This window comes from Pongo abelii, chromosome 1 (genome assembly GCF_028885655.2).
Source record: "Pongo abelii isolate AG06213 chromosome 1, NHGRI_mPonAbe1-v2.0_pri, whole genome shotgun sequence".
NCBI classification, from domain to species: domain Eukaryota; kingdom Metazoa; phylum Chordata; class Mammalia; order Primates; family Hominidae; genus Pongo; species Pongo abelii.
The window spans coordinates 131,966,085-131,987,874 of NC_071985.2; the positions used below are offsets into that span (position 1 = coordinate 131,966,085).

The following is a 21,790-nucleotide window of genomic DNA, read 5'->3' on the forward strand; positions in this document are numbered from 1 at the left end:
CTCTTACAATTGGAAAATTCAGAGAAACCCAAATGTACTGCTTGAAGTTATGAGGTCCAAGAAATGAAGCCAGGATAGAAAGATAACTTGACTATGGTAAACAGTAGTTTTTCAACAGCTTCTAGATTAATGTGGCAAACTCTTGATACAGAAGAGATAAAAATAATTTTTTTCATTTTGTTTTTACGATGAAAAAATGCTATAATTTCTCTCTAAACATCTTGAAAATTACTATTCAGCTTTAACATTAAAACAGAAAATATAGGAAAACAAGGCAAAAGATGAGCAATATTTGTTTAAACAGATCATCAGGAAGACTGACAAGCTTTCTGATCACAACTAACAATGTACCTGCTATCATCATTTGTTCGTGGCCCACAGCACTAAAAATGTCAAGGTACCCTTATCAGTACAGCTTTGATAGAGCATTATAACAATGTTCTGCAATAATGTAACAAAGAAATATAAAAGCATAACACCATATAATATTTCCTATCTAGATATTGTACTGCTGTATGGGAATGAAGAAGTAGCTACCCTGAAAAATCCAGCTGATAGCCAAAAGTGTAAGAGATATGCAGTTTTTCAACATTATTTTGGGATGCATGTGAGCAAAAAAGTTGGAAAAGCAAGGTTTTAAAGCATACCAGTGTAACTGTTATAAAAATACAGCATATTTTAGAGACTGACACAGGCAACAGGCAAAAATAGACAAGAAGGATTACATCAAATTAAAAAGCTTCTGCAAGGCAAAGGAACCAAATAACGAAATGAAAAGGCAACTTACAGAATGACAGAAAATATTTGCAAACTATGTATCTGATAAAATATATACAGAACTCACAACCAACAGCAAAGGTAAATAAATAACCTGATTTTAAAATGGTCAAAGAGTTACAGAAAGACAAACATTGCATGTTCTCACTTATTTGTGGAGTATAAAAATTCAAAACAATTAAACTCATGGAAGCAGAGAGTAGAAGGATGGTTATCAGAGGCTGGGAAGGGTAGTGTGGTGCTGCGGAAGGAGTGGGGATGGTTAATGGGTACCAAAAAAAAAAAAAGAAAGAATGAATAAGATCTACTATTTGATAGCACAACAGGGTGACTACAGTCAATATTAATTGTACCTTTCAAAATAACTAAAAGAGTGTAACTGGATTGTTTGTAACACAAAGGATAAATGCCTGAGGAGAAGGATACCTCATCTCCATGACGTGATTATTTCACACTGCATGCCTGTATCAAAACATCTCATGTACCCCACAACAATATACACCTACTGGTTGGGCACAGTGGCTCACACCTGTAATCCCAGCACTTTGGGAGGCCAAGGCAGGTGGATCACGATGTCAGGAGATTGAGACCATCCTGGCTAACACAGTGAAACTGCGTCTCTACTAAAAATATAAAAAGTTAGCTGGGTGTGGTGGCACACGCCTGTAATCCAGCTACTCGGGAGGCTGAGGCAGGAGATTCACTTGAACCCGGGAGGCAGAGGTTGCAGTTAGCCGAGATCGGACCACTGAACTCCCTCATGTGTGACAGAGCGAGACTCCGTCTCAAAAATCAATCAATCAATCAATCAATCAATAATAAGAACATACACCTACTATGTACCCACAAAAATTAAAAATAAAAAAATTTATTAAAAAAATAAAAAAGTAATAAATGGCCAAAGGAATAAAATAGACATTTCTCCAAAGAAGACATACAAATGGCCAACAGGTACATTAAAAGATGCTCAACATCACTAATCATCAGGGAAATGCAAATCAGAATCACAATAAGATATCATATCATACCTGTTAGAATGTCTATTACCAAAAAAGCAAAAGACAGTAAGTGTTGGGAAAGCTGTAGAGAAAAGGAAACCCTTGTATACTACTGGCGGCAATGTAAACTGGTGCAGACACTACGGAAAACAATATGGAGGGTCCTCAAAAAAACAATAATGGAACTACCGTATGATCAGCAAACTGGGTATATATCCATGAGAATTGAAATCAAGAGCTCAAAGAGATATCTGCACTTCCATATTCACTACAGCATTATTCACAATAGCCAAGACATGGAAGCAACCTAAATGTCCATCAACAGATGAATGGATAAAGCAATGTGGTATATACATACAATGGAATATCATTCAGCCTTAAAGAAAGAAAGAAATCCTAATTTTGACATGTGAACGATCCTGAAGGACATTATGCTAAGTGAAATAAGCCAGACACAGAAGGACAAATACTACATTTATATCACTTATATAAGGAATCTAAAATAGTCAAACTCATAGAAATAGAGAATAGAATAGTGGTTGCCAGTGGTTGGAGGAAGTTGGAAAAGGGGAAATATTAGTCAAAGGGTACAAAGTTTCAGTTGTGCAAAATAAATAGGTCCTAGGGATTTGTATGGCATGGTGCCCATAGCTAATACTGTATTGTATACTTAAAAATCTGCCAAGAGTGTAGATCTTATGTTAAGTGCTCTTACTGCAAAAGTAGAAAGAAAGAAAGAAAGAAAGAAAGAAAGAAAGAAAGAAAGAAAGAGAAAGAGAGAGAAGGAAAGAAAAAGAAAAGAAAATAGAAAAGGGAAGAAGGGAGGGAGGGAGGGAAAGAGAAGAAAATAAAAGAAAAGAAAAGAAAAGAAGGGAGGAAGAGAGGGAGGGAGGGAGGGAAAGAAAGAATAAAAGAAAAGAAAAGAAAGAATTGAGAGTAGGAGGAAACTTTCAGCGGGAATGGATATGTTTATTGGAGAAATCATGGTGATGGTTTCATGGGTGCATACTTACCTCAAACTCATCAAGTTGTATACATTAAATATTTATCTCTTTTCATATGTCAATCATATCTCAATAGAGTAGTTAGAAATTTTTTTTTTTTTAGACAGAGTCTAGCTCTGTTGTCCAGGCTGGAGTGCAGTAGCGTGATCTCAGCTAACTGCAACCTCCGCCTCCTGGGTTCAAGCTATTTTCTTGCCTCATGGAAAAATTTCAAAGACTGAAAAATGAAGGGCTTAGAAGGCTCACTCTCCAAGGTCCCTTTCATATTTTCAATTCTAAAGCTTTAGGATTCTATGTTGCAAATACAAGATAATACTTAAGCATACACTCTATTGAGAGTAATCAAATTGTGTCACCCAAGCAGCTTCTATTAAGCTATACTTTATGAACCATGTAAAATATAATTCAAAATAAAATATTAAGTTGATAAACACCTCGTAACTTAGTACCCAATGCTATATAAGTTAGCATCCAAAGATTTCTAAAAAAAACATAGAGGTAAACATCAGGTGACAGACATCAAAAATTATAATACAAATGTGAAAAATTGAAAACCTCTACCATATTTTTATAAGCCAATATAGCACAAAAGGCCTCGTGATGCTTAAAAAATTATGATTTTCATTTCCTAAAATGCAATTGTTCCTCATTCACTAGTACTCATTTAAAATAGTGGCATTTGGGGGGAGGGAAAGGGGGATGGTTAATGAGTACAAAAAAATAGTTGAATGAATAAGACCTAGTATTTGCTAGCACAACAGAGTGACTATCGTCAATTTGTAATTTCATTGTACATTTTAAAATAACTAAGAGTATAATTGGATTGTTTATAACACAGGATAAATGCTTGAGGGAATGGAAACCCCGTTTACCCTTATGTGATTACTATGTATTACATGCCTGTACCAAAATGTCTCCTGTAACCCATAAATATATATACCTACTATGTACCCACAAAAATTAAAAATTAAAAATAAATACATAAAAAAGTGGCATTTTATTATGATATACCTCCTGGAAAAAAGCGAACATCCACTGCCTTATACTGAGTTAATTTCATGCTATACAAAAAACAAACTAGCCCTGGGAACCATTTAGACTGATTCATTAGAAAAGAAGTTGATTGGGTATCTTTTTAATAAACTATTTCAACTAGGAAAAGTAGTCCACAAAACTCTTGTTTATTTGGAGGCTGTCCATTTGTCTCTAGGCTGTACTCACCACAAGAATGAAAGTGTCCATGTCCATGAGCATGATCATGGCTATGTGCAGCACCATGTTTCACTTCATGGCTATGGCAATGATCGACATGGCCATGTGCCTGATCTAGAGCACCATTAAAGAGGGAATGACTGTGTCCATGGCCTACAAAACAAAGTGTTAGGACAGAAGGTATGTAAAAATATATTATATAAAGGGTTACAATTATACTGACACTAGCGCAAAGAATCAGCTCTAAACTCAGATCAATTCAATAAACATTTACTTGTAAAAAGTGTTACACATTTATTAAAACAATCCTAAGTTTCTGCTATGGAGTACCAGAAGGTAATGAAAGCATAGAGGAAAGTGATAGACCTTACTGGAAATGAAAATAAGTACTGACTGGAAGTATACAGATATCTCCAAAGAGGTCAGATAATGTTATTCATTCATTTGAGAAATATTTATTGGTAACATTTTCTATTATAGGAATCATTCTAGGCACGGGAGATGAGGCAGTAAACAACAAAGACAAAATTCATGGCCAAAATTTTTCAAAGTACTATTACACACACTAACAAAGATTAACAAGACATATGCGAATGCTCACATTAAGGCAGACACAAGAAAGCTGCTGCATTTGGTAACAGAATCAGTAAAATTACATTAAAGCAGGTAGAAAAAGCTAAATGCAAAAGAATGCAGAATCCTTTCTCCACAGCATACCTAAAAACGACTAAACCACCGAGAAACATCTTATACAACCTATTCTAAAGGACAGAAAAAAAGTGGATGCTATCCAAGTCAAAAATATCACTTTTACTAAAATTCTAAATACCAGTAAATTAAATCCAGCACCGCACTACATGAAAAAATCATGACTGTGAGGATCTCCAAGACATATTTACATAGTACATTTCATAAACACACATACTTGTTTTTTTTTTAGACGGAGTCTTGCTGTGTCACCCAGGTTGGAGTGCAGTGGCATGATCTTGGCTCACTGCAACCTCCACCTCCCGAGCTCAAGCGACTCTCCCATCTCAACCTCCTGAGTGGCTAAGACTACAGGCATGCACCACCATGCCTAGCTTTTTTGTTTTGTTTTGTTTTTATTTCTGTTTCGAGATGGAGTCTCACTCTGTCACCCAGCATGCCTGGCTAATTTTGTATTTTTTTGTAGAGATGGGGTTTTGCCATATCGCCCAGGCTGGTCTCAACCTCCTGGATTCAAGTGATCCACCTGCCTTGGCCTCCCAAAGTGCTGGGATTATAGGTGTAAGCCACTGTGCCCAGCCCACACAAAACTTTCTGATAAGTAGATTTGTTTTGTGGTTTTCTGATATTTGTCTATTTTATATAAATGATATCACACTAAACAGATAAGCTACTGAGGTCTGGTGGGATCCATGATAACAAGCACAGCTCTGAGAAGGCACTGAGATGGAGGGGCATAAAGAAGTGAAAGGGATAGTTCACGAAGATATTCACATAGTCTGTTGACATCAGAAATCAGTATAGTTTAACTTAATTCTCTCAAGTAAATAATTATGACAGAAACCTAGTAGTAAATGAAGAAACAAAGTGTCCTAACCATCATACCAGAGCCATGAGAATGTCCATGACCTCCATGTTTGAAAACAAATATTCCTATTAGGTTTACCACAAACCCAAGAATGGAAACAAGTAGCAGTCTCTCATGGTGGACATCTGGAGGGGCTAATGCTCTCTAGAAAACACATAATACAAACAAATAGCATTGATATTATTTCTGATTGATCAACTAACAAAATCATAAGACATTAAACACTTTCAGTTATTTTTGGAATTAAAAGCACTAAAAAAAACTCCCAAAACAGTTCATAGAAATAAAACCAGTGCTCACATACTGCAGAAAAAGTAACAACTACTATTTTAAAATAAATATAAATATTTAAAAGCATAAATATTTCGTCCAAAACTTGTTCTTATGTGGTATCTTAAAATACTGCCTTTCATGGCTCACACCTGTAATCTCAGCACTTTGGGAGGCTGAGGCAGGCCAATCACTTGAGGTCAGGAATTCAAGACCAGCCTGACCAACATGGTGAAACCCTGTCTCTACTAAAAATAAAAAAAAAAAAATTAGCTGGGCATGGTGGTGGGCTCCTGTAACCCAAGCTACTCAGGAGGCTGAGGCAGGAGAATCGCTTAAACCAGGAGGTGCAAGTTGCAGTGAGCCGAGATCGCGCCACTGCACTCCAGCCTGGGCAACAGAGTGAGACTCCATCTCAAAAACTAAATAAATAAAAAATAAAAAAAAATACTGCATTTCATTTTAAGTTCACTAATTTTTAAGTTTTCTTCCTTTTTAAAAAATACGCCAAATGTTAAAAGATTCACTGGTTCTAATTTCTTTAGAAATACTTCCCTATTGACCTCACTATCCAGATTGTGCCTCTACATTTCATAGTATTAACACTTCATCTATAACTTGTAAAGCACTATCATTTAATTGTTTTCAATTCCAAGAAGATTCATATATATTTAATTTTTCAACTATTTTTTAAGCTCCTCTTGTACACACATATCTAATCCAAGATTGTCCACGATATTTAATAATAGTTGAAAAAAGCTGTTACATATATCTTTAATTAATAAACATTTTCATTACAGAAATGTAATTTACTGACTTTAATAATTATCTACTATACCTCAACTCCTTCTGAGAAAATAAAAAAAGCAGTGAAGATCAAAAATAGGCCATTGACAAAGCCAGCCAGAACTTCCGCTCTAACATACCTAAAGAGGAACAAAGTAAATAACTGAATTATTATGTTATTTCTTAAAAATTAAATCGTAAAATTACATACCTTCAGAGATTCCAAACCATATTATATGGTTATAAGTGGCCAGAGAAGCCCTAGTGTTTATACTACAGTGCATTTTATTTTACATATAGTAGAAATGAGGAAATGAACTAGTATGAATTGTTTAAAAGCAGAATGCCACAAAACAGATTTTTACAAGCCAATCAAAAGACCTTCTTAGAGTAAGTAGTTTTAGAAAGACCTTTCACAGAAATTTAAATCTCAAGTTGCTAGTGGAGAAGGAAAAACAGAACCAGACAAGTGGACAAAGAAAGAAGGATTAACAGCTAAAAAGTAGAAGAAAGGGTCTGGAAAAGGGGTTTTTTTAAACTTAATAATTTCTCTTTTTCTAAGAACTCCTTATGCTTTCTGCTTTGTACCTTTTAGCTTTCAAATCTTTGGAAAGCAGAGCTTCGATCTGAAGGAAAATAAAATTATTTCTGACTTATGCCAGAGACAACTTGAGATTTATATTTCTAACACTTTTTCTAAGATTAATAAATTTGGCATAAACTTTCAATTACCTATTTTTAGAATCAATTTTAGCTTCACATAATTCTAATTACACTATTTTTAAAATACCTGTCTTTTGTTCCATGGAGTTCTGAAGCTTTCTGCTTCCTACCTGTGTGAAGCATTGGGGAAAGATTTTATTTTTCTATATGGTATATTTGGCTTAGTTAAAGTCATCAGAAACAACTTTAACTTAGCATTTTTACATGTTCAAACATCATTCAAAGGGTGCTAACAGCAATTAACCACTCTGGTCCTTAAACAATATAATGAGAGTATCAAAACTCGTGCTTTTCCTAGGTTTCTATGTTAACTTCTAGGTAATTCGATTTTTACTGTAAAAATATTTTTAAAGAGAATTCTTGAAAATGTACTCTATCAAGTTATGTTGGAGTTTGTCCTGTCAAGTGCATTCCCACATAGTATGTATTTCTATGCCAGAAAACATATTACTTGTCAAAACATATTTTTTTTTCCTGGAGAAAAGTTCATTAAATTCAAATAATTTGCAGCCAGCATTCTACAGCCTACGCTTAGGAATTTATCTAATAAATCAGCAGGGTTACTATCCAAAAGTAAAAAGTATTTTCTTTTAATCTACCCTTGTAGTCCCATAACTAATGCTTGACTGAAAAAAGCCTTTTGTGCTTGAGTTCTACCAGATTTCAAGATCAAAGGCAAGAATGTTTTTCAGGCATCTTTTTGTTTCTAATTCCTAGCTTAGTAGGTGTGCTACCTAAGTTCAGATAAAATATTGGAGTGATTTAATTAGTGATTTAATTATCTTGAGTTTAAGATATATTTGTTAAACTTCGTTGTGGGTACAAAACAAAAACACATGAAAACTAAACATACTTGCCTTTACAAATATCTGTGTTTACTTAACAGATTGAGTAGGTCTTAGAATTAGAACATGTAATTCATGAATGTGCTGTTGCCTAATTAAATATGGCTAGTGTTTAGATTCTCAAGTCAGGAAGAAAAATAGAAAAGATTTAAGTATAGGTACATACGTATATACGCATGTATGTATGTATCTATCTATCTACTGGATGTATATTACTTTTATGCTGGCTTTGCTCTTTAAAAAATAAGAGCATGGCAAGACACAAAAGATGACTTTTATATAAAGAAATACTTAAAAGTCCTTGCTTGCTCTCATATGCCCCAACTCTTTCTTCTATTGCAGAGTCAGTCAGCTACTGCAGTCATCCTAAATTGGGGTGGGAGGTTATGAGAATTCAACCCTATGCTTAACGTGAATTAATCAGTGTTATTTTGATTCACTGACACCAGTAGTTTACAAATGATGCTACTTATTACTATACCTATTATTCATAGTGTCAAATATTGTACCAGCTTTTATTCTTTAATCTTTCCCAAAAGAAAACACATACACACACACACACACACACACACACACACACACACAAGGAGAGGAGAGGATTAAATTAAAGGTGGAAAGAATATTATTCTCTTACATCAACTAGCTAAAGCTGAACATTAAAATCTGCTATGGTACTGAAGGTATTCAAAGCTATTCCTAAAAACCATTTTAGAGCAGGAGACAATACATTCTAAATTGGAAACAATAGAAACTCTAAGCATTAAAGAACTGAGAATTTTTAGTAGTCAGCTACTGTTTATTCAGAAAGATTGTTGAATAAGCTATTCTAATTAGATTTCTGATACATAATATAAATAAATTACTAATTTTCCAACAAAAATTATAACTTTGGATATAATCTTTCTTTAATAATCTAAAACATACTTAAGAATCTTTTAGTAGCTACTGTTTAAATTATTTGCATATCACCAATATCATGCCATAAAAAGTGTTCTTATCTGAGCTGTCAAGCTGTTTGAATTTATGGATATACAGGATCTACTGCTCTATACTATAAAATGTACAATTAGTATTTTTTGGCTCACTTTTTATAATTTCAAAAATAACCATATCCCTTGCTTATAACTAAAATCAGCAAGTTCTGCCACAGAACTTCACAACTCCTTTTTGGCAACTGTCACAATATATAGCTATTATTGTATTTTTACAGAACTGTTTCCCCAAGAGACAAGTTCCGGCAAGGCAGGAGGCATGTCTTTACATCATTAGATCATTTTTACATCATTAGAACTAGAAAAGTATTTGACTCATATGGACCCTCAATAAATACCTAAAGAGAACAAGAGCATGTGAAAGAAAGAGTGTGTGTTTGCTAAAGGAAAGAAGCCAAGCCAGGGAGAAAGAGGGAGCAGTGAAGGACCGAGAGTAAAAGACAACAAGAGGCCTAAGAGACAGTACATGTAAGAAGATGGTTGTAAAAAGGACAGGGAAGAGAGTGAGAGAAACTGCACAGGAAAGGGAGAGCTCAGGGAAGGAGAATCAGCGAAGGAAGGAAAGAGAGACTTGGAAAGGGAAACAAAAAAGAAATAGAGCTAAAGAAGTTAAGAGAAGAGGAGGAGGAGAGATTGAGCCTGACAGATAAAGGGTGAAAAGGTAGAGAAAAGACCAGGAAAAAACAAAGAATAAGACAGGAAAGGTATAGGGGGACCGAAGAAGGAAGAGAGAGAAAAAAAGAGCATGAGCACAAGCCCAAGCGACAAGAAGCAAAGCAAGAGAAGGAAAAGGGAGTTCAGGAGAAGATAAGAGAGAGTAAGAGGCTGAGGACGGGAACAAGAGTGAGAGACAGAAAATATGACAGACAGATGAAGAAGGAAGAGAATGTAAAAGAGCACTCACAGGGGAAAGGAAGAGAAGAGGAGGAAAAGGACAGAGGGGAAGAATTAGTAAGAAAGCAGAAGAGCGAGGGAATAGGAAAGACAAAGGGTGGGGAAGAGAAAGAAGCAGAGTACGCATCCTGAGCTCTGCTTATATATATATATATATATATATATATATATATAGCTATACTGCAAAATATTCTATGAACTCAAAAAAGGAAACACTCAGGCAGTGTAATCAAATAATGAAAAATCCACTGCTTCCTCTAATCAGAGGTGGCAGAAATCAAATTATGCCTCTAAGATGATCCAGTGTAGTCCCTTCAGCATACAGATACTCTACAAATATTTGATTAATTGTCCAACTCAGCAAGCATATAAGAACTGTTACATAAAAGCAGAGCTAAAGAGGTTAATATAAAACCATATTAGAAAATGATTTCAAATAAATCAACAGCAAAGTATCCATTCAAAAAGAAAAAAGCAAAAGCAAAAAAAAAAATCCTATTTTCATATACTAAAACTTTCTTCTTCAAAAAAAAGTTGAGAAATTCCTCTATATGGTAACAATCTCAACAAATTACTGTAGATTCCAATTATATACTATTCAAAAACTCACCCACGAAGTTATGAAAGTGGTTACCCTTGGAGAAGTAGGAACTCGAAGAGGCCTGAGTGGGGGCTTAAAGATTCAAAAGTTACACCTGTGTTCAATTTGTAACAACTCACTGAGCTTAAGATTAGTGTTTTTTTGTGTATATCTTATACTTCAATAAAAAGATTTTTTTTCTTAAAGTCTTACCCATAGGAGAAAGCATCATTATCTCTCCATTTTGAAATAACAGAAGCTGCCAGTCCAGCCAAAATGGCAGTGCTATCGAAAAACATGTGAAAAGAGTCGGAAATCAAGCCTAAGCTGGAAAAGAACAAACACATTGACAAATTATAATAAACACCAAATAGTAGGCATCTTTCTCTGAAAGTCTAAGATTCAGCCTTTGTTCATCAGGAATTAACCATCTAAAACAACAATTTAAATATGCTATATAGATAGCTTTGAGGATAAGTTTTAAATATCTAAAAAGTAAACCCTCGTACCTCCTGCACAAGGAAAAGCCCAGCCGCTGCGAGAGAGGTAGAAACAAAAACCATCTGCTGCTGGGTGAGGGGTAGGAATGTGACCACGCCTTGGTCACTTGCAAAGGTCAGTTGCCACTGAAAGAGAGGTAGGAAAAAAAAAGCCATCTACTACTGGGATGAGGCTGATACCTACTTGCACCCAGGATCTTACAAAACAAAGGTCTGCTATTGTTGAGTATCCTGCTCCTCCCTTTTGATACCAGGCTGAGGACAGTGGGGACAGGCTGGGAGAGAGGGAGAGCTGCAAGATCATTAAAACTCACCCTGACACTGAGGTGCACAGGCTTGCCTGACTAGGGATACAACAAGAGAATCTAGTCCCACCCTCCCCACCAAGTCTTGAATAAAGTATAAGGAACAGCAAACTACCAGTGAGAGCACAAAGAGATATGTGTAGAACTTGCTAAAAGCTGAGAGTGGAACAAGAACCCTGAAAAAATCCTCCAGTACTCCAAATCCAATACTAATCACAAAGTAGTAGGAACCACCGAAAAATTTAAAGGCTGTGATTTGTTGAAATCAGCAACAACAAAACACAAAACCCAGCTCAACCCCAGTTCAACTACTAAGCAGATAGTTTCAAAACTCCCATACTAATGGCCAGAGAGAAAAACAGGTGTGCCCATTTCTGGACATATACAGTCTCTATTATTCTTTTAAACAGAATGTCCAGCACTCAATGACAAAATCAAGAAAGAAAAAAAGAGAGACTCATTGTTAAGAGCTACAACAGTCAACAGAACCAGAAACGGCCCAGATGTTGGAACTATTAGATAGGACTTTAAAACAAATACAATTAATATGTCAAAGGATGTGGTATAAAGTCAGAGAAAATTCATTAACAAATGAAGAATTTCTGAAGATAAAAACTATAAAAGAATATAATGGAAATGACAATTTTTTAAAAATTACAATATGGAGGAATAACAGTCATGGGCTTCTGAGCAGACTGGACAGAGAGAGAAAGAATCAGTTAGGTCAAAAGAAGTTAAAGTGCAACACAAAGAGAAAAGGGAGTGGAAACAAACAGACAAAAAAAGCAGAGCATCCCAAACCTGTGTGGAAGTATCAAACATACTAAAATACATGTATTTAGAGTCTCAGGAACCGAAAAGAAAAAAAGAAAGGGATAGGAAAAGTATTTAGAGAAAATGTTTCAGAGTTTTCTGAAACTCACAAAAGAAAATAAATCACAGATCCAAGAAGCTTAATGAACCCAAGCGAGGAAAAAACCCTGCACACTTCACAAACCACTAAACATCAAAGAGAAATAAAAAAATCTTTGAAAACCAGAGGGGAAAAAAGAGAAAAATTAAATTAAAAAAATAAAGATAAAATTTATAGCATGTTTTTCTTCAGAAACTATTCAAGCCAGAATGCAATGGAGCAACATCTTTAAAGTATTGAAAGAGAAAAAAAATACTGTCAACAACCTAAGGTATGACAATAATAGCACACAGAATGGAATAAGAAAATCAAAGTGTATTATTGTAAGGTTATTATCAGATACATGAAATGACATATTATTTGTGATAATTTAAAGATTAATATTATACATACTAAAACACCCACTAAGAAAGCCACCAAAAGAAGGTCAGGAAATCCTCTACCAACACAAAGCAGACGTTCTGCTACCACTGAGAATGGAGCAGGAAAGTTGTCTCCATCCAGGACCATACACATACACACAGTAGAGTTTGGCTGTCACAGGAGAAGGAGTAAAAATGTTGACAAAATCATACCCCTGAGGTTGAGGCTTACAGAATCTACCAAAGACAGAGGCTTTGGGTTAAAGTTAACAAATACCCCTCTGCCTTCACCATAAACTGGGTACTGAGTAACAAGCAACAGCAGTCTATAGCTTGGGTAGGGGTAAGAGCATGAAGAAAAGAGCTTCTGTGGCACAGGCACCATACAGAGACTACTAAAAGCACAAAGTCCAACCAACTAGTGGTCTGACAGACAAGGCATACCTATTTCCAATCATAAATACTATTACCTGAGTATCTACTGTTTTTTACTCATAATGTCCAATATTTGATAAAAAATTTCAAAATACACAAAAAGAGCCAAAAAAAAAAAAAAAAAAAAGAAGTCACTGTGGAGAAAGCAGTTAACAGAACCAGACCAAGATATTGACCCAGATACTGGAGCTATCATAAACTCTAATTAATATGCTAAAGGATCTATGGAAAAAGTGGACAAAAAATATGAACCAACGGAGAATTTGGTAGAGAAGTGGGAAATATAAAAAACAATCAAATGGAAATACTAGAAACAAAAAAGTTATCAGCAATAAAGAATTCTTCCAATTGGCTTATCACAGACTGGACACAGCTGAGGAAAGAAATCCGTGAACTTGAAGAGAAGTCAATAAAAATTTTCTGAAAGCAATCATCAGTTCAGTCTTTAAACACAAGCTTCTGAAGTCAGAGTACCTGGGTTCAAATCCCAGCTCCAAATTTACTAGTTCCATGACCAGTAAGTTGCTTAACTTCTTTGTGCCTCAATTTAGCTATCACTTAAATAGAGTAATAGTATAAAAGTGTCATAATTGTTATAATTGAGTTAATATATGTGAAACATTTGCCACAATGCTTGTCACATTAAAACCACATTAATATTCCTATTACTAATTATTAATAAATTACATTATTAATTAACTATTATTAATGCTTATAATACCTGGTGTTCCCAAGCACAACCCATACCTCTTAATATTTGGCTAGATGCTAGAGCTGTCATCAGTTGGAAGTGCTACAAAGTAACAGTCAAAAACATTCTTCACACATACAGAAAAAGCATGGTTTTAAATTTTTCTTATAATTTGGAATAATTATATAATTAGAAACTAAGTCAAAGCACATTATTTACCAACAAGAAAAAGCACAATAATTTATAAACCTCTGCCAAATCATTACAAAAGATTTTAGAAAATGTCTTAAACTTTTATCATGAACCTTATTTATTCCACTGAAATATAGATACATTAGAAAGTTTAAGTGCAGATAGTACTTTAACCATCTCATCTGACATCTAACTCAAAGCAGAATGAAAATTGGTGAATAAATGATAAAGCAGAATAATAAAACTGATACATGAGGACAAGGTAAGGGGCATATTATTCATGCAATTCTCTTAGATTTAATATTTTAAGATTTATCCTTGTATAGATTACCGAAAATTACACACTTGAACCATAACATCTATGTAACATGGAAAATAATGATTTAACTTTATTTTGAAGTATGAAAGCCTCATGTGAAGAATTTCTCTATACTGTGATAAAACCATTAATAAAGACATTGTCTATGATTTTGTTTTCAATCCCCCAAGAAAAGATTAATATGGCAAAATATTGTTAAAACTTGATTTCAGAAAACTATCTTTCTACTCTGATAAAATGATAGAGTTGTGTTCACTTTATGGAATTTTATAACTAAATTTAAAAGTCAATTTTGGGAGCTAAATTAGACTATATATTTAATAGATTTATTTTTTCCTCCCTAGGTATGGTTTCTAAATGTTTTTATTTCTTAATGTAAGTGTTTTATTAGTACATATAGCTTTTATTTTAAATTACTGTAATCAGTTCTAGAAGGCAGGGCATTTATTGTAAATAAATATAAACAAACATTTACTGACTTATTGATCTATATTTTACTATCTATTTCACTATATATTTAGTAAAACACTGTCATGGGTTGAATTGTGTTCCTGCCTCCAAATTCATATGTTGAAGTCCCAACCTCTAGTACCTGAGAATGTGACCTTATCAGAAACAGGCTCATTGCAGATACAATTAGTTAATATTAGGTCATTAAGATGAGCCCTCATCCAGTGTCCTTATAAAAAAGAGAAATTTGGAAGAAGATACATAGATCACCATGCGAAGATAAGGCAGAGATCAGGTGATGCTCCTACAAGCCAAAGACTGTCCAAGATTACCAGAAAACCAACTGAAGCTACAGAAAGATCATGGAACAGATTCTTCCCCAGAGCCCTCAGAAGAAATCAACCCTGATGACACCTTGATCTCAGACTTCTAATCTCCAGAACTGTGAGACAATAAATTTCTGTGGTTTAAGCCACCTAATTTGTGGTGTTTTATTACACCAGCCTAGCAAACTAACACACACTCCTTTTTTTCAACAAATTTACTTTATATGCATCCAAAATAGACCAAACATTGCCATAATACAAAAAATAAAAATAAAAATAAAAATGTAAATTCCTTTTGCACAGAATAGCAGTCAGGTTCCTTTTAAAGAGGTGTGGATATAGCATGGCAATTTTAACACTCATCAAAATGAAATTTTATTTAAATTTTAAGTAAATTTAATTAGCATTAAAATGTTATTTTTAGTACTTAATAAAATGTGACTACCTGAAAAACTACTCCCTCTTCTGAGATGGAAGAACATTATGTTCTCTTAAAACAGTGCAATATGAGATCTTTTCCCTTAAACTTGATATCATGATTTAAAAATTACCTAGCTGCAAATACACAAACTGGTGGGAAAAACAGTCTACTTTTAGCTCTCTGCTCACCTATCACATGTAAAAATACTGCTTATGAGGAAGGTCAATTTTACTGCTCATATTCAATCTTAGCAAATGTTTCTGATTATGAATTATATTTAAGCTGTATGGCATAAATTTCCTTAAAAAATAAAGGTAGCATAGAGAATACCTAAGGTTATATGACTGAAACACCAAAGGTAACTTCGGTAAAACATGATAAAGTAAAGCTGGTTGTGAAAATCCACATACTTGTCGTAGACTCCTCTTTAAGCACTGCTAGTTTCTCTAAAATGTATTTGTAAACTTTTTTAAATGACTACCTTCTAGAGACATTTTAACATGGAAAACCAGCTGGGCGCAGTGGCTCATGCCTATAATTCCAGCACTGTGGGAGGCTGAGGTAGGTGGATCACCTGAGGTCAGGAGTTCGAGACCAGCCTGGTCAACATAGCGAAACTCCCATCTACTAAAAATACAAAAATTAGCCAGGCGTGGTGGTGCATGCCTGTACTCCCAGCTACTTGGGAGGCTGAGGCAGGAGGATTGCTTGAACCCAGGGGGCAGAGGTTGCAGTGAGCCAAGATCAGACCACTGCACTCCAGCTTGGGCAACACAGTAAGACTCCATCTTAAAAAAATAGAAAAAGAAAACTTCTAAGTGTATAAAGGAGAAACCTGAATACATGAATACAGAAGTAAAAACAGCACAAATGTCAATAGAATATATGGCAAAAGAAACTTTTGAAAAGAATTTTATTTAGGGTCTACTGGAGGCAAAAACAAAGGAAGGGAGAAAGAGAACCTATAAATTAAGAGCAACTTAAGAGACATACAAGCTAAATACTATGTATGGATCTTGTTTGATTTCTAATCTGTAAAACTAAATGTAAAAAGAATTTATGAGACAATGAGGGACTCTTGAATACTCGCTAGCTGGATATTAATGAGTCATTAATTTTCATGGGTGATAATGGTTTTTGGTTATGTTAAGTGGGGGTGGATTTTATCTTTTAGAGAAGCATAATGAAATAGTTATGGAAGAAATTACATCTTGTGTCTGCTTTAAAACAATCCAGTGGTGGGACATGGACAACAGATGAAATAAGATAGACCATGTATTGATAAATGTAAAGGCTGGGTGATGGCTACATGAGGTCCATTAAACGCTCTACTTTTATATATGTTTAAAATACCCAATGATAAAAAATTGTTTAAAAGGTCTATTGGTAACTAAGCTAACGGTATATTTATAGTTTGTTAAACGTGTTCAAAATTGAAAATAAGGAATCATCATAATTCAGAAATCCCTTACCAGGTACTTTCCATGATGTGGAAAGTCGGGGAAAAACACTATCAATTTATTATCAGGAAATTAGAAAATTCATAGAATCCTGACATTAGCAAAGTCAATAAACTAAATGAGCTACAGTGAAATAACCCACAACTCCACTACATTCCATTATATAGTCCCTTACTTTAAAAAAAATTCTAAGCAAAATGGAATACTTATCTATGTTTTTAAGGTGGAAAATAAAATTATAGGAAAGCAAAAGGCATCACCATAAGCTGGTAAGTAATGCTGCCTTTTGAGAAGGAAAAAGTTGATTTTAAAAGACTAAGATGTGAAAATTTTAATAGAAAAACATGTGATTGATAGAAGTATTTTTCTTCACTAAGGAATTACTTTACAAACATCTGCTGTGAAATATTATACTGAAGTAGAACCAAATAAATGTCTGTTATTGTCTTAAACATTTCTTCAACAAATATTTACTTTGTTAACACAGAGACATTAATCTTTAGAGTTACCTGAGTGTCTTCTATGTCTAAGGGAAAAAATGGTTGCAACAGCTTTGGTAAGAAATACTGCTGAAATTAAATCTGTTAATAATGAAGTAAAACTCTAAGAACATAAAAACACAGAAACTACATTGAGATACTAGAAAAAAACAGTGTGATGTTTTTTGGACATCAAACTTGGACAATAGGGGTTGTAGGCTCTGCTGCTCACTTGGGAAGTAAAAAACTCTAGGCCTCAATTTTCCAACTATAGAAGATGACAGGTTAGTTTGTCTCTCTCTCTCTCTCTCTCAATATTCTCTTTCTTCCTTAGTAAAAAATCCTTGACTTTCCGCAGAATACATGGTTGAGTGGAATAAAGACTACATTTGCAACTAGGCATGACCACGTGATAAAGTTTTAGTGAAAGCATTGTGTGTTAGCATCCAGGTAAATCTTAAAAAATAAATAAATTAATTAATTAATTAATTAAATAAAATAAAAAACAATGTGCACACCTTTTACCTCTTTTTCTTTGCATTCCAGACATTATGCTGCCAGGGATGGCTGAAACACTAGCACCCATCTTGGAAATGAAGTTTTATCTTGTGTAAGCAACTATTATTTTAGGTTTTTGTTTTGTTTTGAAACAGAGTATTACTCTGTTGCCCAGGCTGTGGGGTGGTGGCTCAATCTCGGCTCACTGCAACCTCTGCCTCCCAGGTTCAAGGGATGCTGGTGTCTCAGCCTCCCATGTAGCTGGGATTACAGGTGTGCAGAGTTTTTCTGTAACTTGAAAACAAACTTAACCCTAGATGATACAAAACCACATTTTTACACTATGTTACCTTGAGATTAGTCAGTTACTCAACAATAAATTAGTAAATGAAAAATAAAATACTAGAAGGAAGTGAAAAATCACATATAGAATTTCTACCATTTTCCTCCCAATTTCTAAGAGTGAGAGAATGGAATTTAATGTTTTGTCGTTGCTGTTTTTCCTTAACGGGGTAGTTACCATTTTTAGTATAGGTAGTGTAATTTCATACATTAATTATTCCCTCATTCTTTCATTTAGCAAATATGTATTAAGCATTCACTATGTGCTATGTACTGAAGTGCCTGCATGAGATAGAAAAGATCCCTACATTAACACAGTTTACATTCTAGTGGGAAGGTGACAGGTAGCAGATATTTATTGAGGGGAAAAACACACAACAACTACCTATTCTTCCACTGAAGATACCTACTCATCATCAAAAATGTAAATCAACTATAATTAAGTTCTTCCTTTAAAATGAAGGCTCTGAACAAGAACCAGAACAATTTAACATTTGTTAAAATTAGATCAACTGTTTCTATGAACCTTTATTTGTGAAGTGAGTGTTTTATTCACATTTCAGTCCTCTATAGGAAAAAAATTCTTGGTTATTTCATGTTCTCAACAAGTTGAAATTTATTTTTACAGAATGAAATACAACACAGAATTGACTTTAACACACAAAATGAGTTTTGGAAGAAATTTAATCAAGGAACTGAAAAGCTAATATAACCTCCAGGAACACAGATAATCTTCTGGTCATATAAAGAAATTATTGATCAGTCAACAAAAAGAACTAAAAATTTTGGTGTCTAAATAAAACACAGAAAGCCAGATTATTAAAAGGCCAGAGAAATGTCTAAATCTGCCCAAATATCAATGAGAAGAAATCTGTATTAAAAATTAATATTTAAGAATAATTGGTTGTAGATATGGAGATTAACATAAATGGGCATGAGATGATGGACACGTGCTAAATGATCTAAGTACAACACGCACTGGAGCTAGATTTCAAATCTAGCTAGAAGACATAACACAGTGAAAAACAGTATATAAGCTGTACCAGTAAAGAAAAGCAAGTCACCTAACGGTAAAAGAACAAGTCACCTACAACTGATGTTTTTGTTATGCACTGATGCATACTGACTTAAAAAATAATGGTTTTAGTAATCTCCCCAACAGATCTCTACAGATCAGAAATATACTTAACTTTCCACAAAAGGTGGTTTAGGAACTTCAAGTGTGAATCTCTTGAATGAGATATTTCACAGTGACTTACACAATGGAAAGCCATAGTGAAGCACTGCAATAGAAACTATCTGTAGCAAAATATGCATATATAAGTTATGATACACTCTTGATACAAAATATGCATATATAAGCTATGATACACTCTTGATACAAAATATGCATATATAAGCTATGATACACTCCTGATACAATCAGCACATATCCCAAAATTAATTTGGCATAATTTAGGAAGAGAAAAATGTAAAATATACTGTAAATATTATATATTTATGATAAAGTGTGATTATTCAAGTACAAGTGCTTTCAACATCTACAGTATATTAAAGTGTGTTAATATTACGGGATTAAAAAATTAATCTATGATGGGGTATCCTTCAAATTAACACATCTGATTCCCAAAGGATTCAAAATGGTTATTACATATATTAAGATTTCATTGTGCCAATATGCCTTTATACCCAACTGCTGACTAAACCAATAACCTTCATGATCTGCTGGTTATTGAGTATTTTGTAGAACTGAATTGATGGTTGAATTGAAAGAAGCCCAAACATTATATAAAAGTATACATGTCACAAAACCTGGTGATATTACCTGTCAATGTTTGATCTCAACAGAAGATCAAGGACAGCAATTTTCTCTGAAAATGGGTCTTAAAGAACAGAGACTAAGTCTATTTAATAAATAGAAAACAGGTTCTTAATCTAGAGTCCAAGATTTAGTACAGGGAACCCAACAACATCCTGAAGCTTTATGTACAATTCTGAGTATTAGCTTTCATCAGATTTTTGAATGAGTATGGGATCTAAAGACAGAATTAGTACACCTAGGAGTGTGACAGTCTTATTGTTAGCAGAACAACTTCATAAGACCTTAAGTTACTCAACAGCAAATACCTGAATAATAGTAACTTCACTGCCATAGAGTTACACACTAGATTTTCCTCCTCCTAAGGATGTTTCAAAAAAACAAAAACCCTCAAAGGTGCCACCAAAACCCAAGAAATGTTGTTTCTAGAAAACTATATGGGATTTTTACATCGCAGTTAAGACTACAGGAAAATCATGAGACAGTTCGGCATTAAAGAGAGAAGAGAATGACACATATTCCTCCCGATATCACTTTATAAAACCTCCCATTCCAAGCCCCAATAACAAACTAAGTAGAACATCTCAGATATACTCTCTCAGAACCTTAAGGGTGAAATCCAAATGCCACTCCCCCCCGAGAGAGGCAGCAAACAAGTTTCTCCCAATTCCAACAAAGTGGGTAAACCTAAGGCCTACAATTAGAAATGAAGGATTCTGTCCATCTGCTAAAATAAGGAGGGGCTTGTCAGTCTTGTCTGATGGAACTGGAGGGGAGGGTGACAACAGAGGTTACACGGGATAGGCCTCAGATCTTACTCAAGAACTGTAGCCCTACCAGATTGGTGTGGGTATGAGAAAGCAACTCAGCAGCAGAGGTAGGTAACAAAGGTAGGACCTGAACCTCCTGGTGAGGAGCTACGTGGCATTAAGCAAACAGTGCTTCGTCTCCCTCACACCCAGCTTCCGCCCAAACCATTTTCCCCTTTGGTTACCAGTTGCTCCAGATGCCATAGAGTAGTTCCACAAAAGCGAAAGAGAGGTTCAGGCACAGGAAGAAAAACAGGTTCCGGGACGTCTTGTCGGACAGGATAGACCTGGGAATGATACACGTGGAAAAGAGCCGGGAGAGTTAAGGAGGTGCGGGGACCCCAAGGCTGGGTACCCCCTTCAAGACCCTCCCAGTTCACATGCTCCTTTCCTCACAGCTAGGGGTTGACGGGGAGTTTCTGACTCTCCCTCCCTGGACCTCGGGCCATCCTGAGGTCTGGGCCTTCTCCCTTTCTGCCGGACACCCCCTCCCCGCAAACACAGCACCCCGCACCTAAACCAGCCCGAGATCTTGCCGAACAAATTGAACTTGGGTGGTTTGTATTCATCGTCCTTGATGGACAGGGGCAACATCTTCTCTGCCCAGCGAAGGGCCGGGTCTACTCCCCTCTAGAAGTGGCTCCGTGGGGTGATGGCAGTGACAGTAGTGACGCCTCAAACGGGAATCCCCAGCGCTTGTCCGGGGCCGCGCGCCGCTGCGAGACACAGACAGACACAGACACACACCCGGGAATTCGCTTACTTCCGGCCCGGGCCGCGCAACGCGTCCTGGGACGGGAAAGGAGGGAGGC

The 21,790-nt window shown here is 35.2% G+C and overlaps 1 protein-coding gene and 1 long non-coding RNA gene across 5 annotated transcripts in view; one reads left to right on the forward strand and one right to left on the reverse strand.

Moving 5' to 3' along the window:
- The window catches only part of SLC30A7 (solute carrier family 30 member 7), a 101,530-nt gene extending 79,758 nt beyond the window's left edge, over positions 1-21,772 (reverse strand). For 2 of the 4 annotated variants that reach the window (XR_002914735.3, XM_054553167.2), the window contains exons 1-6: positions 21,493-21,759; positions 21,164-21,265; positions 10,871-10,984; positions 6,676-6,763; positions 5,585-5,711; positions 4,001-4,144 (exon numbers count right to left, since the gene is read on the reverse strand). Coding sequence is in view for 3 of the 4 variants with exons in the window: in XM_054553167.2 (XP_054409142.1) it covers positions 4,001-4,144; positions 5,585-5,711; positions 6,676-6,763; positions 10,871-10,984; positions 21,164-21,265; positions 21,493-21,572 (655 nt within the window). In the remaining variant the exon portion in view is untranslated. 4 annotated transcript variants of the gene reach the window in all.
- Positions 11,410-19,191, forward strand: LOC129049910 (uncharacterized). The gene is made up of 3 exons (XR_008513299.1): positions 11,410-13,689; positions 18,057-18,120; positions 18,979-19,191. It is a non-coding gene; the product is annotated as an uncharacterized LOC129049910 (long non-coding RNA).
- Positions 21,773-21,790: the final 18 nt, after the last annotated feature.